Source organism: Dermochelys coriacea, chromosome 2, assembly GCF_009764565.3.
Source record: "Dermochelys coriacea isolate rDerCor1 chromosome 2, rDerCor1.pri.v4, whole genome shotgun sequence".
Lineage (NCBI taxonomy): Eukaryota > Metazoa > Chordata > Testudines > Dermochelyidae > Dermochelys > Dermochelys coriacea.
In genome coordinates this window covers 147,775,659-147,796,925 of record NC_050069.1, presented here as the reverse complement: position 1 = coordinate 147,796,925, position 21,267 = coordinate 147,775,659, and the positions used below count along the sequence as shown (strand labels likewise).

At 46.4% G+C, this 21,267-nt stretch overlaps 1 protein-coding gene across 2 annotated transcripts in view; it reads left to right on the top strand.

Moving 5' to 3' along the window:
• Nucleotides 1-278: 278 nt before the first annotated feature.
• The window catches only part of SLC12A7 (solute carrier family 12 member 7), a 328,393-nt gene continuing 307,404 nt past the window's right edge, over nucleotides 279-21,267 (top strand). For both annotated transcript variants that reach the window (XM_038392945.2, XM_038392944.2), the window contains exon 1: nucleotides 279-637. In XM_038392945.2, the coding sequence (XP_038248873.1) occupies nucleotides 529-637 (109 nt within the window). In that variant the 5' untranslated portion in view covers nucleotides 279-528. The remainder of the gene's footprint in view (nucleotides 638-21,267) is intronic.

Genomic DNA, 21,267 nt, shown 5'->3' with positions numbered 1-21,267 from the left:
AGGCAGGCACCTAAATCCTTTTGGGAATCTCTCTTTTCAAACAACGTTGCCCTGATATTAGAACCTATCCATGCCACTGAGGGGAAAACATGGTCTCTTCTGGGCTCTGGCTTGCGGAGGATTTTAGGAGTCCTCCCAACTCAGCTGGTGAGTGTGGGGGAGAAAATCATTAGGAGCGGGGCGGTGGGGGTGACCCTTGCGCAGTGGATCTCCGGGGCTGTATCTACTTAGCGTGGGTGGGTGGGTGGCCGGCGTGGCGCTCCGCTCCGCTCCGCTGTGCAGACGCTGAAGTTAGTAGACATGGCAGCCGGCGGAACTGTTTGCAAAGCCTAGTGACAAATCAAAGCCAGCGTGTGGCGCGCGCCAGCCACCCCCCACGGGGTGAGGAAATGGCTCTCACGTGAGGGAGGCGGCAGCTCCAGGACTCCCAGCCCGCTCCCTGCCGGGGGAGGGAACGCCACACGCAGCCGCCGCCAACGCCCCGGCGCTCCCGAGCTCTGAGCCCCGGCGCTGCCCAGCCGGAAGACAATGCCCACCAGTTTCACGGTAGTGCCAGTGGAGGGGCAGGAGCCGCAGCCCAGCCGGCCACTGGAGGAGCCGAGCCAGCAGCTGGCGGAGTGCAGGTCCGGGGAGCCGGGTGAGTCAGTGGGGCTGAGCCCCCCGGCACCGGCGGGCGAGCGCGGAGCTGCGGGGGTTGGGCGAGCCGCACACCTGAGTTAGGACACCGGAGGAGCCCGAGTCTGCCCACAGAGGGCCCTGCCGGCGGCAGCTCCTAGTCCTGCCCTGGCTCTGCTTGTGAGCAGTGTTTCCTTTCAGTTGCCTGGAGGCAGCAAGAAGGGCTCAGTCTCCGGAGTCTCCTCCCCCGAGGAGCGCTTTGCAGGGGCCGTTCAGCCTCCAGAGTACACGCAACTGCTGCCGCTCCTCTGGCCACGGACCGTAACTGTCTGGCGCACGATCCAGCGGAGCAGGTAGCTGCCGCAGGGTACTGGCCTGTTGCGCTCGGAGGATTGCTGTGGGGGGGGCTTGTCCAGGCGCGGAGCAGGAGGGGCCAGTGCAGTGGCTCTTCGCACAGAGGCTTGGAGTCTCGTTGTTTCTCCAGGTGGCCCTAGAGCCCCTGAAAACAAAAAGGAGCTGGCCTAGCCGCGTCTGCTACGTGCTTCTGCTGGATAGGCGGACAAGGAAGGAGGTGCTCTCTGGGACTGGACTGGAGGTGCTAACCATAGGTGGGGAAAAAGAAATGAGGGAGTGGGCAGGATGTCCAATGAGTAGAGGGAGTAGAACAAGTCAGGGTATTCAGGGTAAATAGGCCAAATCCCCTGAGATGGGATATTAGATGGATGGGATCTGATTTACTATAGAAAACTCTTTCCTGGGTATCTGGTTGGTGAATCTTGCCCATGTGCTCAGGGTTTGGCTGATTGCCATGTTTGGGGTCGGGAGGGAGTTTTCCTCCAGGGCAGATTGGAGAGGCCCTGGAGGTTTTTTTGCCTTCCTCTGTAGCATGGGGCATGGTTGACTGGAGGGAGGCTTCTCTGCTCCTTGAAGTTTTGAACCATGATTTAAGGACTTCAATAGCTCAGACATGGGTGAGGTTTTTCATAGGAGTGGGTGGGTGAGATTCTGTGGCCTGCGCTGTGCAGGAGGTCGGACTAGATGATCAGAGTGGTCCCTTCTGACCTTAGTATCTATGAATCTAAGTGTTCAGCTATACCCCATAGATTAAAGAATCAAATGGCAGGGACTTATCTTATGCAGAAGAGACTGTGGGAAGTGTGCTAAAAGTGTGTGGGGGGGGGGGAGTGGGAGTGGGGAGAGAGTGGGGAAACAAAATGTAGAGCAAAAGTAACCAGTGTGGCTAACTATTTTTCCCTGCACCTCCCAAAAAAGACAAAACTGGAAGACAGATACATAAATGCTACTAGAAAAGGAGTACCGGTGGCACCTTAGAGACTAACAAATTTATTAGAGCATAAGCTTTCGTGAGCTACAGCTCACTTCATCGGATGCATTTGGTGGAAAAAACAGAGGAGAGATAAATGCTACTGAATATTAGATACCCATATACACAATTTCTGTAACTTGGTACAGAGATGAATCATAGCATATCAGGGTTGGAAGGGACCTCAGGAGGTCATCTAGTCCAACCCCCTGCTCAAAGCAGGACCAATCCCCAACTAAATCAACCCAAACAGGGCTTTGTCAAGCCTGACCTTAAAAACCTTTAAGAAAGGAGATTCCACCACCTCCCTAGGTAACGCATTCCAGTGTTTCACCGCCCTCCTAGTGAAAGTTTTTCCTAATATCCAACCTAAACATCCACCACTGCAACTTGAGACCATTACTCCTTGTTCTGTCATCTGCTACCACTGAGAACGGTCTTGGAACCCCCTTTCAGGTAGTTGAAAGCAGCTATCAAATCCCCCCTCATTCTTCTCTTCTGCAGACTAAACAATCCCAGTTCCCTCAGCCTCTCCTCATAAGTCATGTATTCCAGTCCCCTAATAATTTTTGTTGCCCTCCACTGGATGTTTTCCAGTTTTTCCACATCCTTCTTGTAGTGGAGGGAAGAGAGGGAAAGTGGCTCAATAGGAGGGAAGGTGGTCTGCATGACTGCAAATATTGGAGAGACGGGGTCCACACCACTACTGCCCTGAGGCCACATATCTGTTCAGCCATGCACTCTGCTGGCAAGGACTGTACACAGATCATTTCCTGCTACTAAGCAGTAAGATGCCAGTAATTCAGCACTAGGTGCTGCTATCAAAATTGCATCTGCCTGAATGGCAGTGATTCAAGTTTGAGGGAAGAGCAAGATGGTACATTTGTGTATAGGAAAAAGGAGGGTCTAATGAAACTAACCAATTCTATAACGGGGTTAAATCAGGGGTAGGCAAACTTTTTGGCCTGAGGGCCACATCGGGGAATAGAAATTATATGGAGGGCATGAAATTGAGGTTGGGTGTGGGAGGGGGTGTGGGCTCTGGGGTGGGGCTGAGGATGAGAGGTTTGAGGTGCAGAAGGGTGCTCTGGGCTGGGATCGAGGGGCTTGGAGAGCAGGAGGGGGATCAGGGCTGGGCAGGAGGTTGGGATGTAGGGAGAGGCTCAGGGGTGCTTACCTCAAGTGGCTCCCAGAAGCAGTGGCATGTCCCTTCTCCAGTTCCTATGAGGAGGCGCGGCCAGGCAGCTCTGCACGCTGGCACATCCAAAGGTACCGCCCTTGAAGCTCCCATTGGAGCACATAGGAGCTGGAGCGGGGCCGTGCTGTGGCTTCCAGGAGCTGCGTGGTGTGGCCCCTGACCCTGTGCCCCAGCTGGAGTGGGGCCGAGCCGCGTGATCCGGCCCAGACCCAGTGCCCCAGCCGGAGTGCTGGAGTGGGGCCGAGCCACTGGTGTGGCTCGCAAGCCAGCTTTAAATGGCTCATGGGCCAGATCCGGCCTGCAGGCCGTAGTTTGCCCACCCCCTGGATGAAATAGTCATCTTGAAAATTTGTCTTGAAAATGATTGAGTGCAATTGAACAATATACCGGCCTTCAGAGACTGTGTATGGACTTTGGAGACCAGGGTGGCTGAGCTGGAGGAGCTAAGGGAGACAGAGAGGTACGTAGATGAGACTTTCTGGGACACAGTAGAATGGTCCCAACCCTGGTCTGACAGCCTCTGTGCTATTGAGGAGGATGAAAGCCTCAGGGAAGGAGAACATCCAACTGGAGCAGAAGGAAACGATCCCATAGTTGGGACCCTCCTCCCAGATGATGATGTGATATCCTCTCACACTGAGGAGTCTTCTCTAGGGGAGAGAACTTCAGTTATTAGGAAGAGACAGGTATTAGTAATGGGCAATTCGATTATTAGAAACATAGCTGGGTTTGCGATGATCGGGAGAACCTCATAGTGACTTGCCTGCCTGATGCGAAGGTTGTGGATCTCTCAAGACATCTAGACAGACTTATGTGTACTGCTGGGAAGCAGCCAGTGGTTGTGGTACATGTAGGTACCAGTGACATGGGGAAGGGTAGGAGAGGGGTCCTGGAGGTCAAATTTAGGCTGCTAGGTAAGAGATTGAAGTCCAGAACCTCCATGGTAGCATTTTCTGAAATGCTTCCAGTTCCACATGCAGGGCCAGTTAGACGGGCAGAACTGCAGGATCTCAATGCGTGGATGAGACAATGGTGTAGGGAGGAGGGGTTTAGATTGATTAGGAACTGGGGACGCTTTTGGGAGAGGGGGAGCCTATACAGGAAGGATGGGCTCCACCTAAACTAAAACGGAACCAGATTTCTGACACTTAAAATTAAAAAGGTCGTAGAACAGTTTTTAAACTAAGGGTTGGGGGAAAGCTGACAGGTGTGGAGGAGCATGTGGTTCGGACATTCCTTAGGGGAGGATCTATAAATGGAGATTCCCTATGTCCTAATAAGGAGGAGAGGATGGAAAAAGATAAAATACAGGGAGGATCTGATGAGAAACAGTCAAATGAAAAAAAGTCCCATTCAATTACATCATGCAATAGGGGACAGCCAAAAAATGACAAGTTTTTAAAATGCTTATATACCAGTGCTAGACATCTAAATAATAAGATGGGTGAACTAGAAAGCTTAGTATTAAATGATGATATTGATATAATAGGCATCATAGAAACCTGGTGAAATGAAGATAATTAATGGCACACAATAATACCAGGGTACAAAATATATTGAAAGGACAGAACAGGTCATGCTGGTGGGGGAGTGGCACTATATGTGAAAGAAAGCATAGAATCAAATGAAGTAAAAAATCTTAAATAAACTAAATTGTACTATAGAATCTCTATGGAAAGTAATTCCATGCTTGAAAAATAAGAATATAGTAGTAGGGCCATATTACAGACCACCTGACCTGGATGGTGTTAGTGACTCTGAAATGCTCAGGCAGATTAGAGAGGCTATTAAAATAAAAAACTCAACAATAATAATGGGGGATTTCAGCTATCCCCATATTGACTGGGTACATATCACCTCAGGAAGGGATGCTGAGATAAAGCTTCTTGACGCCTTAAATGACTGCTTCTTGGAGCAGATGGTCCTGGAACCCACAAGAGGAGAGGCAATTCTTGATTTAGTCCTAAGTGGAGCACAGGATCAGGTCCAACAGGTGAATATAGCTGGACCGCTTGGTAATAGTGACCATAATATAATTAAATGTAACATCCCTGTGGCGGGGAAAACTCCACAGCTTCCCAACACTGTAGCATTTAATTTCAGAAAGGGGAACTACACAAAAATGAGGAGATTAGTGAAACAGAAATTAAAAGGTACAGTACCAAAAGTAAAATCCCTGCAAGCTGCATGGAAACTTCTTAAAGACACCTTAAGAGAGGCTCAACATAAATATATATCCCAATTTAAAAAACATAGTAAGAGAACCAAAAAAGAGCCACCGTGGCTAAACAACAAAACAAAAGAAGCAGTGAGAGGCAAAAAGGCATCCTTTAAAATGTGGAAGGTCAATCCTAATGAGGAAATTAGAAAAAAGCATAAACTCTGGCAAATAAAGTGTAAACATATAATTAGAAAGACCAAAATAGAATTTGAAGAACACCTAGCCAAATACTCCAAAAGTAATAGCAATTTTTTTTTAAATACACCAGAAGCAGAAAGCCTGCTCAACAACCAGTGGGGCCACTGGACGATCGAGGGGCTAAAGGAGCACTCAAAAGACGATAAGGCCATTGCGGAGAAACTAAATGAATTCTTTGCATCGGTCTTCACTGTTGAGGATGTAAGGGAGATTCCCAAACCTGAGCCATTCTTTTTGGGTGACAGATCTGAGGAAAAAGAAAAGGAGTACTTGTGGTACCTTAGAGACTAACAAATTTATTTGAGCATAAGCTTTCGTGAGCTACAGCTCACTTCATCGGATGCATTTGGTGGAAAATACAGAGGGGAGATTTATATATACCTTGCTTGTCACCATGAAAGGTTTTCCTCCCCCCCCCCCCACTGCTGGTGATGGCTCATCTTAAGTGATCACTCTCCTTACAGTGTGTATGATAAAACCCATTGTTTAATGTTCTCTGTGTGTATATAAATCTCCCCTCTGTATTTTCCACCAAATGCATCCGATGAAGTGAGCTATAGCTCACGAAAGCTTATGCTCAAATAAATTTGTTAGTCTCTAAGGTGCCACAAGTACTCCTTTTCTTTCTGCGAATACAGACTAACACGGCTGCTACTCTGAGATTGAGGTGTCATTGGAGGAGGTTTTGGAACAAATTGATAAACTAAACAATAAGAAGTCACCAGGACTTGATGGTATTCACCCAAGAGTTCTGAAGGAACTCAAATGTGAAATTGCAGGACTACTAACTGTCATCTGTAACCTATTATTAAAATCAGCTTCTGTACCAAATGACTGGAGGATAGCTAATGTGATGCCAATTTTTAAAAAGGGCTCCAGAGGTGACCCTGGCAATAACAGGCCAGTAAGCCTCACTTCAGTATCCGGCAAACTGGTTGAAACTATCGTAAAGAACAAAATTGTCAGACACATAGATGAAGATAATTTGTTAGGAAATAGTTAACAAGGTTTTTGTAAAGGGAAATCATGCCTCACCAATCTACAAGAATTCTTTGAGGGGGGTCAACAAGCATGCAGACAAAGGAGATCCAGTGGATATAGTGTATTTAGATTTTCAGAAAGCCTTTGACAAGGTCCCTCACCAAAGGTTCTTAAGCAAAATAAGTAGTCATGGAATAAGAGGGAAGGTTCTCTCATGGATTGGTAACTGGTTAAAAGATAGGAAACAAAAGGTAGGTATAAATGGTCAGTTTTCAGAATGGAGAGAGGTAAATAGTGGTGTCCCCCAGGGATCTGTACTGGGCCCAGTACTATTTAACATATTCATAAACGATCTGGAAAAAGGGGTTAACAGTGAGGTGGCAAAATTTGCAGATGATACAAACCTACTCAAGACAGTTAAGTCCTAGGCAGACTGCGAAGAGCTACAAAAGGGTATCACAAAACTGGGTGACTGGGCAACAAAATGGCAGATGAAATTTAATGTTGATAAATGCAAAGTAATGCACATTGGAAAACATAATCCTAACTATACGTATACAATGATGGGATCTAAATTAGCTGTTACCACTCAAGAAAGAGATCTTGGAGTCATTGTGTGGATGTTTTCACAGAACTATCCACAATGTGCAGCGGCAGTCCTCACAGCCCTCCACTGTTGGCTCAACCCTCAGGCAGTATGTGAAGGAGTCCCCTTCCACAACCATCAACCTTTCTTATCCCTGGTTACTGACAGATCGTCTCTGGGATGGGGTGTGCATCTGGGAGACCTCCAGACACAGGGCCTTTGGTCGCAGGACAAGCTCTCTCTACATATCAACATCAAGGAGCTGAGGGCAGTGCACCTAGCCTGCCAGGCATTTCAGGCCCAACTACAAGGCCAGTGCGTAACAGTTCTAACGGACAACACCACTGCCATGTTTTACATCAACCAGCAGGGTGTAGCCCGTTCCTCCTCTCTATGACAGGAGGCCCTCTAGCTGTGGGAGTTCTGCATAGCCCACTCCATTCACCTGGAAGCATCCTTTCTACCAGGAGTTCAGAACATGCTGGTGGACCACCTCAGCAGGTCCTTCCGCGCCCACACGAGTGGTCCAGCCAACTGGATGTCACACACCTCGTTTTCCAAATGTGGGGGTTTCCCCAGGTCGACCTGTTTGCCACCTGATGCAACAGGGAGCATCCAATGTTCTGCTCCTTCCAGGGTCACAGCCCAGGCTCACTTATGGATGCATTCCTGCTATCCTGGAGAGGTCACCTGCTCTGTGCCTTTCTCCTGTTCCCTCTTGTGCACAAGGTCCTGCTCGAGCTCTGCAGGGAGGGGGCAAAGGTAATTCTGATAGCTCCAGTATGGCCTCAACAACGCTGGTACACTACACTACTGCAGCTGGTCATGTTACCTCTCCTCCCTGACTTACTTACTAGGGATCACTGTCACCTCTGTCACCCCGACCTGTGGTTCCTCCACCTCACAACTTGGAAGCTTCATGGCTGAACCCCATGGAACTTCTGTGCTCAGAACAAGTAAGAGAGGTCTGCCTCGGCATCAGGAAGTCCTCCACTAGACCCATGTATCTGGCAAAGTAGAAGAGATTCTCCTGCTGGTGTGACCAATGTTGTACACCCGCCTCTCCAGGTGCCTGTACCTCTCCTCTTGGAGTACCTCCTACATCTGAACCAGCAAGGCCTGGAGGCATCCTCCATAAAGATACAGCTCGCTGCTATCTCGGCCATCCACCCAGGAGAGTCTGGTCGATCCGTCTTCGCCAACCCTATGACTGGTCGCTTCCTCAAAGGTCTGGGCCACCTACATCCCCAGATCAGGCAGCCTGTCCCTATATGGGACCTTTATCTGGTCCTCTCCAGGCTCATGGAGCTCCCATTTGAATCACTGGCAACCTGCTCTCTCCTGTATCTGTCATGGAAGGTAACTTTCCTAGTTGCCATTACTTTTGTGGGGAGGGTGTCTAAGCTAAAGGCCCTCACCTCTGATCCGCCTTGCGTGGTTTTCCACAAGGATAACGTGCAACTCAGGCTGCACCCGGCCTTTCTCCCCAAGGTGGTGCTGTACTTCCACACCAGCCAGGACATTTTCCTGCCTGTCTTTTACCCTAATCCACATGCAAGTAACCGGGAGCAGAGGCTGCACTCCCTCAATGTTCAGCAAGCACTAGCTTTCTACATCGAGCGCACTAAGCTGTTCAGAAAATTGAACCAATTGTTTACAGCGGTGGTAGACCAGATGAAAGGGCTCCTGGTCTCATCTCCCAGAATATCCTCCTGGATCATGTCATGCATGCGAACATGCTATGAGCTGGCCAAAGTACCAGCCCTGGCCCTTATGGCACACTCCACTAGGGCCCAGGCCTGATCAGCAGCGTTCCTGGCCTAGGTCCCGATCCAAGAAATCTGCAGGGCAGCGACTTGGTCCTCGATGCATACCTTCACCTCTCGCCATGCCATCATCCAGCACACCAGAGCTGACGCAGCTTTTGGCAGAGCAGTGCTACAATCAGCATTTCCTTAACTCTCACCCCACCGCCTAGATAAGGCTTAGGAGTCACCTAATTGGAATCGATATGAGCAATCACTCAAAGAAGAAAAAATGGTTACTCACCTCTCAACTGTTGTTCTTTGAGATGTGTTGCTCATATCCATTTCAAACCCACCTGCCTTCCCCTCTGTCGGAGTAACAGGCAAGAAGGAACTGAGGAGGCACCGGGTTGGCAAAGTCATATGTTGAGCGCCATGAAGGCGCCACTCCAGGGGGCTCCACAGCTGACCTGATGGGTGCTCCTAGGGGAAAAACTTTCAGAGACTGTGCACACAGCGCGCGCACACCTAATTGGGATGGGTATGAGCAACACATCTCAAAGAACAACAGTTACGAGAGGTGAGTAATCTTTTTTTCCTCTGACTGGAACATATTAGAGCAGCAATTTTCAAACTGGGTAACATGATTCTGGCTCGTCCCCTTGTTTCCAGTTGCTAAACTGCTTTAAAGACAGCTATAAGCTAAAGGCCCTCATTGCTTTACTTTTCTTGTGTTATCTTTCCCTATAAATAGGGCCCTACCAAATTCATGGCCATGAAAAACGCGTCAGACTGAAATCTGGTTTCCCCCTATGAAATCTCATCTTTTGTGTGCTTTTACCCTGTACTATACAGATTTCATGGGGGAGACCAGCGTTTCTCAAATTGGGGGCCCTGACCCAAAAAGGAGTTGCCTGTGTGTCACAAGGTTATTTTAGAGGGGTCGCAGTATTACTACCTTTACTTCTGCTCTGACTCGAGTACTGGGCAGACGGAGAGCGGTGGCTGTTGGCTGCGTGCTCTGCCCTGAAGGCAGCACCCCATCAGCGGCAGCGCCCCATCAGCAGCAGCGCAGAAGTAAGGGTGGCAATATGATACCATGCCACCCTTACTTCTGTGCTGCTGCCTGCGGAGTTGGGCCCTCAGTCAGTAGCTGCCACTTTCCAGCTGCCTGGCTTTGCAGGCAGCAGCACAGAAGTAAGGGTGGCAATACCATACCATGCCATCCTTGCTTCTGCACTGCTGCTGGTGGTGGCTCTGCCTTCAGAGCTGGGCTCCTTGCTTGCAGCCACTGGTCTCCAGCTTCCCAGATTTGAAGGCAGCGCTGCCACCAGCAGCAATGCAGAAGTAAGGGTAGCAGTACAGCAACCCCACTACAATAACCTTGCGACATGCCCCCCAATTCCTTTTTGGGTCAGGACCCCTGTAATTACAACTCTGTGAAATTTCAGATTTAAATAGCTGAAATAATGAAATTTACAAATTTTAAAATCCTATGATGGTGAATATGACCAAAATGGACCATGAATTTGGTAGGGCCCTACATATAAAAAATTGATGTAGTTACTGTACGAATGTTAGATGATCACAGATGAGAAGACGGCTGGTGCTCAAAGCACTCTGGATTAACATGGTCTATATGATGAAAAGAATGAGAACCCACCCCTATACTAATTGGTTATAAACTTTTATGTGCATCATAGTATAAGGGGGGAGGGATAAAGGAATGTCTGACAAATCAATTCCATAATTTTCAACTACATTTACTTGAAAATTCTCTAGGAAGATTACAAAGTGATTTAAGAATTTAGATGGGCTGAACTCATTTTTACAATGCTTAAAAATGGTTCCAGCAGGTATCATTATTATACCTCTAATATAATCCCTGAATCTCAGGAACCAGATAGTTTTAACTGTACCCTCTGGAATTACTTTCTATTCTTTTTTGGGTACATTATTCTTTATAAGTTTTACTCTTTATTCCAGGCTATATTTAAAAGGTTCTGCTATTCATTGATTGAAGAAGTACTTGGATATGAAAAGCATTGTATACTATCTAACTGAACTTGTATACTCCAGGATCATTTTGCGCTAGGTTTCACTAATAGTGAAGTGGTCATTCTGGTATCAATCAACCTCCATAGATCAAACTCTGAAAATATTAAAATTGCCTTATGGGATAATGTTTCTTAATTTATTTTTATATATGAAGACAAAATTTGTACATGTAAATGTAATGAAAATTTACTTTATACATGGCCAATTCTGCTAAAGAATATTCTGTGAAAAAGAATATATTTATTGTCAAAATCTTCTTAAACAGAAAAAAGAGGAAAATGAGAGGCAAATTGGGGAGAAGGGGGAAAGACTGTGTGGTAATCAAATTGTCAAAACGTCCAACTCTTCTGAGCTTCAAGTGTTGCAAGCAGAAAAGGGATTTAATTTCTGCCATCTTCCTGACGTTGGTGGTTCTACTTAGAGAATCACAGATATGAAAAGTGAAAAAGTTGATTTATTATAAAATAGGGAGTTTCAATGGGTAATTTCAACTTTAGTCTATTGTGGAATGATCCTCGCAAAGAGTAATTTATTCCTATAGTTTTTGTTATTAATGCATGGTCTGCAGTCAGTATTCTGAAAGGTTTTTTGTGTTTGTTTTTAATTGTCTGCCAGACAGATTGTATTAATTTCAGGGCCATTTCATCCAATGAAAGGTTAAAGCACACTTTTTTTTTTAATCAGAAACCTCTTGGATACCTTTTTAAAAACCTTTTTTTAGTACATTGGATGAAATGAACAATACAAGGATGGATCAATACAGCAATAATAGAGTTAACAGTTTTCAGAGTAGCAGCCGTGTTAGTCTGTATTCGCAAAAAGAAAAGGAGTACTTGTGGCACCTTAGAGACTAACAAATCTATTAGAGCATAAGCTTTCGTGAGTTACAACGATGAAGTGAGCTGTAACTCATGAAAGCTTATGCTCTAATAAATTTGTTAGAGTTAACAGTGACAGTATTTTCTAACAGGTTTCAGGATTTTCTAACTATGGTTAAATCAGGAGCAGAATACTCTGAAATTTCATGGAATGGGAGGTGGTGGTTCAAGACTCCTTTTCCATGTATTTTTTTGTTTGTTTTTAGTATGATTTTTGTTTTTAATGTTAACTATTTGGAGAAGTTTTGTTTTATAGGCAGAAATGTATCCATCAAAATTATTAGAAACCACAGGGCAGTCTCTGGAATAGATGATGCAATTTCCTGTCAGAGGAAAAGGTGTCAGAGGCAGAGAAATCATTTCAGTCTTTCCATCAGTTTTGTGTCAGAATTTTAATAAGTGACTTCTGTGAGTATTCTCTAGCATATCTAGTGAATGTTTTACACTTCTCTACATAAGGCTTATATACTAGAATTTTGGTTTTGTTTAACTTTGTTATTATTAACGTTTTCTATTATGGTAAACTAAAGCAAAGTTAAACTGAAATCTATGATGTAACCTTAACAGGAGATTTAAACCTTTATTTTGCAAAAATGTCAGTGAAATAGTAAAAAAAAAAAAAAAAAAAAAAAAAAAAAAAAAAAAAATATATATATATATAACACATGGAATATAAACTTTGAGTACCATTCGACTTTTTCATGGTGGATTGATGAAAAAATGAATTGATAGAGAATAATATTCATCTCTTTTGGCAATTGCATTAGATTGTCTAACCCTTCTTTGTCACCCTTTTGCAACAAATGTAAAAATTATCTGCAATCTGTTCCATGTCCACATTATTGTTGTTTTGATTGCTCAAATATCAGTTATACATTGGTAGTATTTGTTTATAGATCATGTTATACTATTTTAGCTATAATTGCAAATTATGTGCAAGGCTGAACCCACTGACGTTGATGACAATTCTGCTATGGCGTGAGCAGGGAGGGACACAAACTCTTGCCAAATACCTCTGAGCCTAGGAGAAAATGTCCTGAGCTGGGAAGGAGGAGACCAGGAATTCAAATCTCACTTCTAAGATCTGTTTAAATTCCCATGCAATTTACTACCCTTATTATTGACTAAGGCTATGTCTACACTGTCACTTATGTCAGCAAAAAGAAAAGGAGGACTTGTGGCACCTTAGACACTAACAAATTTATTTGAGCATAAGCTTTCGTGAGCTACAGCTCACTTCAGAGTAGCTGTAGCTCACGAAAGCTTATGCTCAAATAAATTTTAGTCTCTAAGGTGCCACAAGTCCTCCTTTTCTTTTTGCGGATACAGACTAACACAGCTGCTACTCTGAAACCTGTCATTATGTCAGCAACACACCCCAGAGTGACACAAATTTCACCGGCATAAGTGGCAACGTGCACAGCACTATATCGGCGGGAGAGCTTCTCCTGGTGACATAGCTACAGCCATTCATTCAGGTGGTTTTATTATGTTGACTGGAGAGCTCTTTCCCATCAGCATAGAGTGGCCACACGGACGGTTTTACAGCAACTCTGCTGCTATCAGCTCGCTAGCATAAACATCGCCTAAAGGTATGTCTATACTTAAACACCACAGCTGAGCAACTGCAGTGCTTCAGTGTAGACATTACCTATGCTGATGGGATTCTCCCATCAGTGTAAGTAATCCTGAGTAATACTGAGAAGGCAGTAGCTAAGTCAAAGGAAGAATTATTTCATCGACCTAGTGCTATCTACACGGGGACTTAGGTTGGCTTAACGATGCCACTCAGGAGTGTGGGTTTTACACACCGCCGACTTACGTAGTTCAAGAGACCTAATTTTCTAGTGAAGACCAGGCCTCAGGTCATGAATTCCAACCTAGGATACCATCAGGTAATTGCTGCTGAAGACCCCCCCTCCCCTTATTAAAAATAAGTTACAGCTCTTTTGCAAGGTCACTGGTCACTGCAACTCAGAATTCATATCTGTAACAAGACAAAACCCAATCTTATTCACTGTACCATGCTGTCTTTCAGAGTGTCTTCACCAGTTAGTTATCTTATTTCTAAGCACTATGAACCACACTCCTTTCCCAGAGCGAGGGATAGAATCGAGGATTTCACTGCTGATTACTAAATAGTTGTATAACCCTCTGGGAAAACAGTCCAGTCCCCTCGAGTGGCTAGTCTAGAAAGGGACTAGCAATTACTCGGTTGCCCAAGTAATAAGGGTCCAAGCTAGAAATCTGAAGGTCAAGGGGTTCAAACACAACTGCTTATCTGTGTGGGAGGATGGCATGGTTGCATGTGATTCACACAGTAAGAAGACCTCTTCATATTTTTTTAAAGTCCAAATTTGCTTTGATCTGTAAATTATTTTGTAAATTACCAAAATACATGTATTTTACATTCTACTTGTGAATGCTCTTGGCCAGTGTGTATGTTATACATCTCTCTCGGTGGCCAACGTACAGAGGATGCGAGTTTGTAACAGCTCTGAGTTTGAGCCTGGCCTTTTTTTACCTCACAAATAAAAAGCATGACTCTCTACATCTTGTGCTAATTGGTTCAATCCACTGTCAGCCAAGAGGGCAGCTGTCACACTGGCAGGAGTCTCCCATTGACATGTTTGAAGGTTGAGAGGTATATGTCACACTGGCAGGAATGGGGTACTGTTGCAGTGCAGCGACTCACCCCTGCGGCGCCTCCTGCTGGTTGTCCAGGGAATTAGCATTCCAGCCTCCATAGCGCCCTCTGCAGGTCAGTGTCCCGCTTGCTGCTGGGCCCTGAGTCCCTCCTGGACCCTAGTGCCCCCTTTCATGCCAGGGTGCTGCCACCTGCAGTACCCCATGCAGATCTGGGTCTCCCCTCCCTGGGGAGCTCCTAGCCCTCTACCCCCACCTCCGCATGAGTCTATGGCCACTGCCAGTCATCACCTAGCCCCTGTTCCCTGGGGTTAACTGTGGTGTAAGTGCCACTCATCATAGGCAAGGGGGGTTTGGACCTGCTGCCTTTGTTTACCCCCTGCAACGCCAGTACCTATTTGGCCTTACTCTAGGCCTGCAGCCTCGGGGGTTTTCAGGCCGGAGCTCCCCAGTTCCTCTAGCTTTCCCCTAGCCCTGCTCCACCTCAGGTACTCTCAGCTTTCAGGCAGCCAGGCCCTTCTCCCTCAGTGAGGGAGAGTCCTCTCAGCTCCTGGCTTCATTTGGCCTTTATAGGGCCAGCTGGGTCTGTTTGGGGCATGGCCCCAACTGTGGCTGCTCCACCAATCAGCCCAGTTTTTCCCCTGCGCCAGCCCTCTCCCAGGGCTGTTTTAAGCCCTTCAGGGCAGGAGTGTGTGACCATCCCACTACAGGGACCCAGAACAAAAAGCCATATGATAGGCAGATCTGCTGATTTAATACAGACTTGTACCATGTTGCTGCAGCCTCTCCTGGCTGTATCCAGTACTTAGAAGTCCATCAGAGGCTATGGAGTGTTTCATGGAGATTCCTTCCACCTGCCAGGTTGTGCATCGCTTCTAAACACAGAGGGTTGCTCTAATTGTACATCCTTCCAGTAATTTTGAAACTGATACAATTTTATAGACAAAGAATCTACTGAGGCATGTCAAAGTCTCTTGAACTGGTCAGATGGGTCAGCATAGTCAGAAGCAACGTTAACAGCATAATTTCTCCCTCTCATTCCCAGGTGCAGTTTCCTTTTTCCTTGACTGGGGAGAGATATCCATTAAGGCAGCGGTTATCAAACTTTAGGAACCCAAGGAGCCCCATTTTGATTTTAAATTTTTTTGCGGATCCCCACCTCAGCCCACCTCTTCCCGCCCGAACTTTACCTCTGTCCCTCCTCTTCCCCACCTCTTTCTGCCCCCCCCCTCGCGCTTCTCATCCCCGCTCTTCCTCCTCCCTCCTAGCGCATCCTGCATGCTGCTGAACAGCTGTTCCCTGGCATGCAGAAGGCACAGCGTGGGAGGGAGAGAAGTTGAGTTGATCAGCGGGGCACCTGGACTCCCTGGAGTAAGGACCCCAGTTTGAGAAATGCTGCATTAAGGTACACTAAGCTGTATAAATTAACAGTAAATTAGTAAACACCTTTATATGGTCTATAATACACTTTCACCTCCGTTTCCACTAGATACCAAAAGCAATACATATGGCAACTTCATAAGCTTACACTCCAGCACAAAACCTAAACCTGACCTCAGCAATCTTATGGCAGAATAACTTTCCAAATGTGTGACAGTCCAAATGTGCTTATCTGTTAATATAATTTATATATAAAGCTTATGACATCACCATTTAGGTTTTGCACTAGTGTGTAAATTTGAAGTTATAGTAGGTATTGCTTTTTGATGAAGTAAAAGCCTTCTGGAGCAGTTGAGTGCATGATAGACGATGTGAAGGTGGAAGGAACGCACAAGTCTGTCCCCTTAACTTATTCCAGTGCTTTTCAGGTTTTGGTTGGATGAATTTGGTCCTGATGCAGACTTATCTGTTCATAAACAAAGTTTTTGTTTGAGTTTTAATACATGTTCCCTTAATGTATGATTGATGTTGCTTTGGGTACAGTTTTTCCCCGCTCAGTCTTTGACTACTCTAATAAAGAACTGAATTTGCATTCTGAAACCTACTTGCTCTCATAAATTTTTAAAGCTAGAAAGGACCATTGAATTTCCCCAGTTATCCCTGGATTGAGCTTTGGTTTAAAGCATATCTTCTAGAAAGGCATCCAGTCTTGATTCAAAGACATCAAGAGATGGAGAATTCACCATTTCCTTTGGTAATTTGTTCCTTGTTAATGGTTAATCACTCTCCTTGTTGAACACTTGTCTTATTTCCAGTTTGTTTGCCTGACTTCAGCTTCCAGCTATAAATTCTTATTATGCTAGAATAAAGAGCCCTTTAGTTCCCAATATTTTCTCCCTATGAAAGTAACTATTATAGCAAAGTAAGACCAGGTTTTTGTTTAAACCTAGACTTTGTTTTCTGAGGTCTACACGGTTGCTTGGATTGACTTGAAATTCGGTGCGCCTCATCAGTGTGCTGGATACTCTTAGTGGTCCAAATTTTGGTCCATTTAACAAACAGGTTCCTGATATGCAGCCCCCTGAGGCAGTGGGGGACAATATTTCTTAAGGCTGAGAGAATCTGGCAACATTTATTTAATCACAGATAGAGATCAAACCAGGGTTCAGATGATTGCACTAAAGTGACCAACACTCAAAGGTTAACCCCACAGAATTCATGGCACCAAACAGCCATTTGGGGAAAATCAAATTAAAACCTATTTGAAAAAGATTTTGCTTCTCTAGTTGATCGGGTAACAAGCCTATTTTACTAACTGACATGCTTATAAAATTACACTGAGCATAAACAGATAGAGAAGTTAATAAAATTGTTAAATTTTCACACGAGTTGCATAATTTATGGGAATGAGCAGTAGTTTTTTGATCCTGACTCATCCAGTCAGTGTTGTTCAAGTTCTACCTTAGGCAGAAATTTGGAAAAGGTTGCATGACATATTGCTAAAATCTGTCTGTCAGGGCTTTTTATTATTTTTATTTTATTTTATTATTATTTATTTATTTTGGGGTATGTTATCTAAGTGTATAGTTGGGTGTTCTTTTTTTTAAACAAAAAGATATGGGTATGTTTGCTGGCAGGAGGGGGCAGTTTGTGGGAGGAATAGGGACAAGGGATTTGGGGCTGGGTAAATGAGGATGGATGGTAGCCTACCCCCCATGTGTGCTGAGATCAGGCGGTCTCTGCCTGCTGGCGATGTCGGAGCCCTACTCCCTGCACTGCTGTGTGTGTGCCAGGATCTGGGGTTTCCTGCTCCTCTGGGGTGTTTGAATACCTTTCCCTGTCCCCTTATGTGAGCCAGGTTTTGGAGGGGGCTTGCCTTTCTGGCGGGACTGAGCCCATCTTCCTACCCCCCCATATGAGTTAGAATCTGGGGTTCCCGCTTCCCTCGGATATCTGAGCCCTACTCCCTTCTCCCTGTATGTGTGCCAGGATCTGGGGGGGCTCTGGCAATCGATGGGGATCTTATCCCCTCTCCCTCTCATGTAGGTTTGCCAAGTTTCTAATCGCAGAAAACCGAACACTCCGTCACTTCCCTAAATCCCTGCCCCTGCTCACTCCATGCCCCCTCCCTGTGTCGTGGACTCTCGTGCACCCTCGCTCACTCACTCATTTTCACTGGGCTGGTGAAGGCTCCAGCTGTGGGTGCTGGCTCAGGGTGGGGTCGGAGATGAAGGGTTTGGTGTGCAGGAGGGAGATCAGGGCTGGAGGTTGGGGCCAAGGGGTTCGGAGTGTGGGAGGGGGCTCTGGGTTGAGGCAGGGGGTTGGTGTGTGGGAGGGGATACAGGCTCTGGGATGAAGATGCGGGCCAGAAATGAGGGATGCTACCTGCCAGATGAGGGATGCGGGCCAGAAATGAGGGATTCAGGGTGTGGGAGGGGGCTCCAGGCCTGGGCAGGGGGTGAGGGTGTGGGGGGTGGGTGAGGTCTCTGGCTGGGTGTGTGGGCTCTGGGGTGGGGCCAGGGATGAGGGGTTTGGAGTGCAGGAGGGAGCTTTGGGCTGGGGCCGAGGGTAGGGGTGTGGGATGGGATGTGGGCTCTGGGAGGGACTTTGGGTGTGGCAGAGGGTCCTGAGCTGGGGCTGAGGGTTGGTGAGGGGTGCAGGCTCTGCATGGTGCTTACCTCAGGCAGCTCTCAGGGAGCTGTATCATGTCTCTCTGGCTCCTAGGCAGAGGGGCAGCCAGGGGGCTCTGAGTGTTGCTTCTACCCGCAGGCGCCTCTTCCACAGCTCCATGATTCCTGGCCAATGGGAATTGCGGAGCTAGTGCTTGGGGTGGCGCCTACAGGTGGGGGCAATGCGTGGAGCCCCCTGGCTGCCACTCCACCTAGGAGATGGAGGGACATGTTGCCTTTTTCCGAGAGCCACACAGAACTGGGCATGAGCCTGCCTGTCCCATTGTGGCCAACCGGACTTTTAATAGCCCAGTCAGTGGTGCTGACTGGAGCTGCCAGCAAGATACCTGTTACCCCTAGCCTCATGGAAGCTAGGTTTGGGGGGGGGGGGGGGTTGCCTTACTCGGGAGGAGGGCCTGAACTGACTCCTTACCTCCCCTGTGAGCTGGGATCTGGGGAAGCACAGCCCCTCTGGGTATGGCGTTTAGAACAGGCATGCTCCGAATATGCACTAAGAATACACTGCTGAGGCTGGAGTGAGGAGCTGAGAATGGATAATATGCTTGACACACACCAGAAATTTTCCAGCACTGGGGAAGGTCAACACCCACTGAAATGAATGGATCAGTTCACACATCTCAGAGCTATTGTTTCAGTCTGTATTCATCTCCATGGGGTATTCTCTTTCAGATGAGAACATTTCATTGAGATTAGTGAGCCACTTAACACCTCTCTGAGCTTGCAACTTTGAAGTTTGAAACCCACAGTGGACAGAAATCTGAGAAGGAACTGAAAAAATCTGCCTCTGTCAAGGTTTTTTATAAATGTAATCTGAGTACAGCAGACTATTCAGAAAGTGCTGAAACTATTTCTGAAAATAAAATAAATTGCAAATGGATACTCTCTGGTAGGGGAGGGAAGAGTGGGGGGGGTAGTGATTAGTTGTATTGGGAGGAGAGAAGACAGGACAGGTAGGAGAATATGGGGGATAGCAGAGGAACTTGGGGTGGGAGCCACATCATCCCTGAATTCTCCCCTTCAGTGTATATGCTTGGATCTGGAGGAGCCCTGCTCCTTTGCAGGGGTTTGAGCCCCACTGCCTGCCTGCTATGTTCTGGGATCTGAGGGACTTTTTTCCTCTTGGGGTGTCTAAGTCCCTCTCCCTGCTCCTCCATCTGAACTGGATTTGGAGTGCAGAAGTGAAGGTAGTATAAACATCTGAAATCCAGAAAATGAAGAGTTAAGATATACATCATTCTGTGTGCGGTGAAGGTGCTGTCCAGAGTATGTGGGGAAGGGGCTTGATTCGGAGGAGAGGCAGACTATGTAAACCTGAAGCATGGCTGGGGAAGCCTGACTGAAGCAGGGGCAGGAGTCCCAGCTGGTAGGTAGTGAGACTGAGGGGAACAGCTCCGACTGCATAACCAAGGTAGCATGTGGCCCTCCAGTAAGCTGCTGCTTGGCCTGCGATATATGCATGCAGCACCAGAGGGTAAGAAACAGCAAGGAGCAACTTCTTACATGTCAATAACATCTACAGTGCTAACTAATGGCTTGATAGGATGGGAAGGGGAATTGGAAATTTTGCAGGTGGAGTGGATACATGTTATGGGGAATGGTGGGGCAGGGGTGAAGGAGAGAGATACCAGTCTTTTCTCATATGCTTAGTTATGTAACAATCCATGTAATAAAACTGTCAAGGTTTTGGGACATACTATATGGATGAAATTTCTCTCATCCATCTTGTTAGCAACTACACATTACAAACATTTCAAAGCACTACCATTATCTCCATTCCACTATAACAAAATGTACAGGAGGGGCAGGAACACTGAGGAATCACATAACAGTGTGGCCGGAAAGACCACTGGACTTAGACTATTCCTAGCTCTGCCACTGGCCTGCTGTTGACCTTGGGCAATCACTTTACCTTTCTGTGCCTCAGTTCCTCACCTATAAAAGGGGGATAATGATGTAAAGCTCTTTGAGAGCTACTGTTGAAAAGCACTATATAAAAGTTATTATCTAGTCACAATAACATCAACTGCAAACCTAGGTGAGAACTAAAACTATCTAAATGAACATTCACTCCTAGAAACAAATATTTTTTTGTTTAAAAATTATGAAATTGAAGAGCAAAAAATGCAAGTCTGGTCTACACTACCAAATTACATTGACATAAGCTGCTTTGTGTCGACCTAGCTGTGCATATATCTCAACTAATCTTCCACGGATGTAAGTGTCCTGTCATGCTGTCGTAATAACACCACCTTCCTGAGCAGCTTAGATCGATTTATTTAGATTGTTGCAAAGTGAGTGCACACACTGTATTATTTGTTGACCTGAATAGTCCTCCATCAGCTGTCCCACAGTGCCCAACAGTGACTGCTCTGGTTGCAATTGTGAACTCTGCTCCCAGGGGTCATGTACACCAGAAGCCACCCTCTCCTTCAAAGTCCATGAATTTTTAAAATGGCTTTTCCTGTTTGCCCAGCCACACGCTTTGGCCTGGAGTAGACTGGAGATATTGGATCTCCTGGGGCTGTGGGGAGAAGTGGCTGTGCAAGCACAACTACGGACCAGTATTGACATCTAGAAACAGAGTGCTCTGGGGATTCAGGAGAACGGTTATGACAGGGATCCACAGCAGTGCAGTCGGAAAGTGAAGAACTGTGGCAGCCAGGCCAGGGAGGCCATCAGTTGATCTGGTGCTGAGCTGAAGACTTGCCACTTTTACAAAGAGCTGTGTGTCATACTTGGTGGAGACC